Below are 5,805 nucleotides of genomic sequence, written 5' to 3' on the forward strand. Positions count from 1 at the left end.
TGCGTGCAAAGGTGGTCTCGAGTCGCAACCGGCGATCTCGAGTCGCAACAGAGAGTTACGAGTCGCAACAGCTGGTTACGAGTCGCAACAGGTGGTCTCGGTTCGTCATGGTCTGGTTACGAGTCGCAACGGGACTCGCAACCGTGGTTTCGGCTGATGTCGTTGTGTGGTCTCGAGTCGGGATCATGAGGTCTCGACTCGCAATCTGTGTCGCAACCAAGAGTGTAACAGCTTTCCTGATTTCATGCAATTCAGTTACAACATTTATGCAATTCAATCATCGTTGTCAGTTTCCAAAAATCAATTAACAACTAACAGTTTACCATACAAGAAATCATCGATCAAACAGGGTTTTTAACACTAAATCCGTATGAACCCTAACTCACAACCACATGAACAACATATCAAAACCTTGAATAATTATCCTGATTTAACAACATGAAGCCGGTTTAAAACATCACAACAATCAAACATCATATCTAATTCAAGTGACAGAAGCATATTAGCCGATTAACATCTATTCGGTACCAATCATCTAGTCTAAATCATCCCAGTCGAGAACATATACATTCGGTTCTAGTTAGGATCATAACATCATCACATACAATCACTAACATACAATCAATAATATCACACGGATCATACATAACCCAATCAAGCATACTAACATCATACAAACAATCCGATAATCCAAAATCAAACAATAATTTAACAAGCAATTTAATAACAAACACTAACCGGATTACGAGTAGTAAGGATGATCCGAGTAGTGTGGATCTTGTGCCGTCGGGTTCCAAGTAAAACGAGAGAGAGAGCCTAGGGTTGTGTGTGTTATGTGTTTTGTAACAATAATCAGAATCAACCCTTACCAAAAGGTTTTGTGTTTGCGAGTGGGGAGTGGGCCAAGCCCACCCGGCTGCCTAATGGGTCCGTGAACAAGGTGTGGCCCAAAGGGCTTGTGCACTCGATTGTAGTGTTGTGCGGTCGGACCAAGTTGTGCGGTTTGGGTTCGTGTAACATTCACATAACATAAATACACATAAGGCACATAACATCATAACATTCAATTAATAACGTTCTCATAACCATGTATCGTTACACAAAGTAAGTCTAAAGTCCGAGTTGTCACATGCTGGGAGGGTGGTGGTGGCTGTGAGGTTGATGTTGGCTGAAATCTAGAGAGAGAGGAGTGAAACAGGGGTAGAGAGAGAAAGAGAGGGGAGATAGATAAGAGTGTGTGTATTTATAAAATATATAATATTAGTTTTCTATATTAGTTTATGTTTTTTTTATTAAAAGAATTTTAAATATATAGGTAAAAAGACCAAATTGCCCTTGGATAACCAGATTTAACCAAAAATTTTAGCTGGGTTTGGCACAAAGGACAAAACGTGCAAGATTTTGAATGGTAAAGGACAACGCCTGTCAACTTTTGGCCAAAAGGACAACGACTGGAATTTGATGTAAACATAAAGGATAAAACTTGTAATTTACTCTTTTTATTATTATGGATTAACTTTAAGAATATTTTTTGATTATGGAATGTAGTTTTGGATTATTTTTTGAGTTGAAATTGTATTTTATGAATTTATAGAGTTAATTAGTCAACCCGGTTGTACCGCCTAATACAATTCGATTCAACCGATTAAATCATTTTTTAGCCTAAACTGGTACGATTAAAAACCAGTTTTTAAAACATTGATTTTAAGGGTGTAAGGGGCACTCCCCTAAGAGGGGAGTCCCCTCTCTTACGCATAACCAATCCTCGTGTGTCACGTCAACTCCCCTCTTAAACTCCCCTAACACCCTAAATTGATGGCGGTACTCCCCTCTTAGGTGACTTGATTTTTTTTTTTTTGTAAAAAAAAGAAATTTTTCATTGGTCCTCTCCTCCCTCTCTCTTCGGTGAATCCCCATCGATTTCCTCCCTCTCTCTACCTCACCGCCTTGATAGCGGCACCTCCCCTAATCGGCAACAGAGATCCCCGAAGGAAGTCCCCGCAGATGCCCCCACACCCTAACACAAGTTGAAGTGCGAACTTACAATGTAGATTACCGGAAACCCATATAAAGGTTTTTTCATGACCATTATGGATTATCTCACATTCTCACATGTTGGAGCCATTTAACTTCATATAATATTTAGTTTAGAATATCAAGGGCCTACTAACTAGCCTTAGGTATAAGATACCAAAAGAATATATATTTTACAACAATATAAAGTAGTAGAAGTTCTTTTAAAGATGAGAATACCATAGTTAATAGAAGATTAATAATGTAGCAACCCAAATCACGTGGTAATAAAATAATAAAATATATAGATTGTGATTTGTTAAACTATCTTTAACTTTAATTAAAGTACCATGCCCAAAAAATGCTTAAGTACACCCACTCCAAGACATATTTCTCTCCAATAAAACCTTTCTGGCCAATTTTTTTTATTTATGACACTTGAATCTTGGCATATATCTAACAAATTAAAAGAAAAAAAGGAATTTAAATCGGTAAAGATTTTTAAAATTCTTCTCTCGGTATCTTTAGCCGCACTGTATGCAAATCTTGGAGTTTTACAAATACCTACCCACAGTAAAAGACAGATTTGGTTAGGTAACATTTTTCTCTTTAATTACTTTTTAATTGTTGCATTATCATGATCACCCGGTAGTACCACACCAAGGAGCCAAGTTCCGATGGTGCTCCTCCACCCTTTCTATCTCTCTCCGCCTGAAGACCGTAGCGCACTCTGGCAGCTCGCCTAGATCGGCGAAAAAAGACTCTTCATCTTCTCTAATTGAAAATATCATTGTCATGTCGCTATCTTCGACTATGTCTCTAGCCATCAAGGGACTTTCAAGCATGGTTGATGATGATGTTGTGGAATCCAAATATGAGAACCACCCGTATTGGTCACTTGTTGATGCAAATGGCCCACATGATATCGATCCCACCTCAAGACTTGTGAACTTTTGTTCAGGCTCAGGCTTAGGCTCAGTCTTAGGCTCGAGTTCAGTATCAGTTTGAATTGGTTGTTCTTCTTCCAATTGGTCATCATTATTAATATTGTTCGCTTCGGTGGAGATGGGTGGAGGTGATGATGCGGCGTTGAGATGATGGTGATTATTGTTTCTAGAAGCCGGCCAAGGGTGATTGTGCTCACAAGAATACGTCACCATCACCATAGTAGGGTCAGCCCGGCTCCTTTCTACTTGTTTTCTTGCTGGACATCCTTTGGAACTACTACATCTATAATAGCCCCTGCGAAAACAAATAATTGAGGTTTGTTAATATTTTAATTTGATTAATTTCAAGATAACCACTTTGTACATCACATACACACGTATTATAAGTATATTAATTGTCATTTAGGAAAAAAAAAACTATGCATTACAAGAAAAGTAGTAATATATCCAAAACATAAAAAAGTGAATGAAAAAAAAAATACACACTTCATCTAAAAATTATAAAATTAATGTATCCAAAACATTAAAAAGTGAATGAAAAAAATACTCACTTCATCTAATATTATAAAATTACCTTTCAAAAAAAAATCTAATATTATAAAATTAAAGTTATGATGATGAAAGAAATTCACATAACAGTGTATGAATATAATTAATTTTTTTTCTGTATGAATGTAGTGTAATTCTTGTTAACTGAGAAGAATTTAACTCGTTTAAAATTTATTGTTGTATCTGTTTGTTATAGGAAAAAGTTGACAAAAAAGGGAAGAAATAAAATGTCAAGTAAGATGTTAAATTCAAATTTATGGTAATAGTTAATGCAAAGTTTGGATGTTCCAACCATATCATATAAAAATTACAGTATTTGTGAATAATCATCAACATAAATATCATGTTAAATAAAAAGAAATTATCATCGAATAAACCACTTCTAATTTCAGGAAAAAAGTTTAAAATTATAAGCATGCTACACATAATATAATATCATCGAATAAACCACTTCTAATTTCAGATAAAAATATATTAAAATTATAAGCATGGTACACATAATATCAATATGATATAATTACAAAAATTTTCGGCATCAATTTTAAATAATTACCAATATAAAATCACGCATAAACCAAAAGAGCAATTCTTATATATCGTCGAGAAAATAGAACAAAAACGGGAGAAGACAATTACAAACTTAGTTTAAGATGATAAAACCTAGAATATTATCAAATTTATCCGAAATATAATAAAATGTTTTTGAATAATCTTCAATATACCTTAAATGTTTTGTTTGTTTGATAACCCTAACCGTGTTCACTTTTCACCCTAGATTAACACATATTTTGATGACGTTATTCGATCTTTAAGGAAAAAATATATAACTTGGTTGATTATGTTTTTTTTTGAACGACAGAATTCTATGATTATAGAAGGAGGGCCAGCTACAAGAAAACAAACAAAACAAAGTGTATCCGAATTACTACAAAATAAAAACTATGAACACTTGGTTGATTATGTCTAAAAACTTATGATTATGATCCACAGAAAATAATTAAGAAGTTAAATACCTAGGGTAAGGAGATCCTTTGATGGGTTTCTGGCCGTACTTTCTCCAAGCCCATGAATCCGACGGTGGAGCATTCGTCTCACCCTTAAGCCGAGAACCTTCGACTTCTTTGATCGGTACGTGCACAACCCTTTTCTGTGTTCCTCGTCTACAATCAAAATCCAGCAATTAGCGTACGTACGTATGTCTTACAAGGTAATAAAAGGTCATGTTTAAGATTACTTAATTATTAAAGTTGTTTAAATTATGGTAGAATTTAACTCACCTTCTTTTAGGAGATGAAGTAGATGTTGCCTTGATGTCGTGGAAGAGCGGTGATGGCGGAGATTCATCGCTGTTTTCCGGTGAGTTTTGGTTGTCTTCTTGATTGATGGTGAACGGATGATATCCGACTTCCATGATGTAATAATTAACAAGTGTTTCTTTACAGACTGTAGTCGTATATATACTTGTGTATGATGTGTATATATACAGTTAGTATGTATGCAATATGCTTAGCTGAAATGATACAATGGAGAAGTTGTTTTTGTGTGTGTGTGTGAGAGAGAGAAAGAGAGAGAGGGAGGGAGGGAGGGAGAGATTAGGGAAGGTGGTGAAGGAATAAGGATGATCCAAATGAAATATATGGGGTCCGAAATGTTGACAGATGGGCAATTGAATAGTCTATAAGTGACGTGCAGGCAAATGTGAAAGTAAAGCCAAATGAATCTGAAAAAGAGGGATGCGACGTTCTTAGTTTATTCCAATAATACATACTTGAACATTACCTAAAAATGCAATTTTAATAAAGGTACAAATCAACTATTAAAGAGTTCTTAACATTAAAAAGTACTAGGGATATATCATTATATCATATTATATAGTAGATAAGTCACTTTTTTTTACTCGGGTAATTTCAAGATTTTATAACTATCTGAACTTAAATACTTTAAACAAAACATAAAACAAGTATACTTTCCTTTCACAGTTTCACTCAATGTTCGATTTCCTCATCCTCCTATTAGTGTTTGAAAGCCTAATTCACTCATTTTAGTTTGTAACTTACGAATAAAGAAATAAAAGGTTCTTAACTTTTGGATATCTTAAAATTACCCATGTGTTATATATTATATATAGTATAGATATACAGAGAAAAGATCTACTAAAAAGTATGTTTTGTCTAAGTAGCTAAAGAATAATTATAGAGATGACATGTGACATTTCTTTAACTTTTGAGTACTTCAAATGCCCTTGTGTATGCATTATATATAGTATCAACATATTGGTGGAAGATTAACTAAAAAG

The 5,805-nt window shown here is 34.6% G+C and overlaps 1 protein-coding gene across 1 annotated transcript; it reads right to left on the reverse strand.

Moving 5' to 3' along the window:
* Positions 1 to 2,359: 2,359 nt before the first annotated feature.
* LOC110937240 (probable WRKY transcription factor 65) lies at positions 2,360 to 5,108 on the reverse strand. The gene is made up of 3 exons (XM_022179636.2): positions 4,787 to 5,108; positions 4,523 to 4,669; positions 2,360 to 3,255 (listed from the first exon to the last, which is right to left on the reverse strand). Exons 1-3 carry the CDS (start codon positions 4,918 to 4,920, stop codon positions 2,655 to 2,657), a joined length of 882 nt encoding a protein of 293 aa, XP_022035328.1. The 5' UTR covers positions 4,921 to 5,108; the 3' UTR covers positions 2,360 to 2,654.
* Between the last annotated feature and the right edge of the window lie 697 nt (positions 5,109 to 5,805).

Source organism: Helianthus annuus, chromosome 4, assembly GCF_002127325.2.
Source record: "Helianthus annuus cultivar XRQ/B chromosome 4, HanXRQr2.0-SUNRISE, whole genome shotgun sequence".
In the NCBI taxonomy this organism is placed as follows: domain Eukaryota; kingdom Viridiplantae; phylum Streptophyta; class Magnoliopsida; order Asterales; family Asteraceae; genus Helianthus; species Helianthus annuus.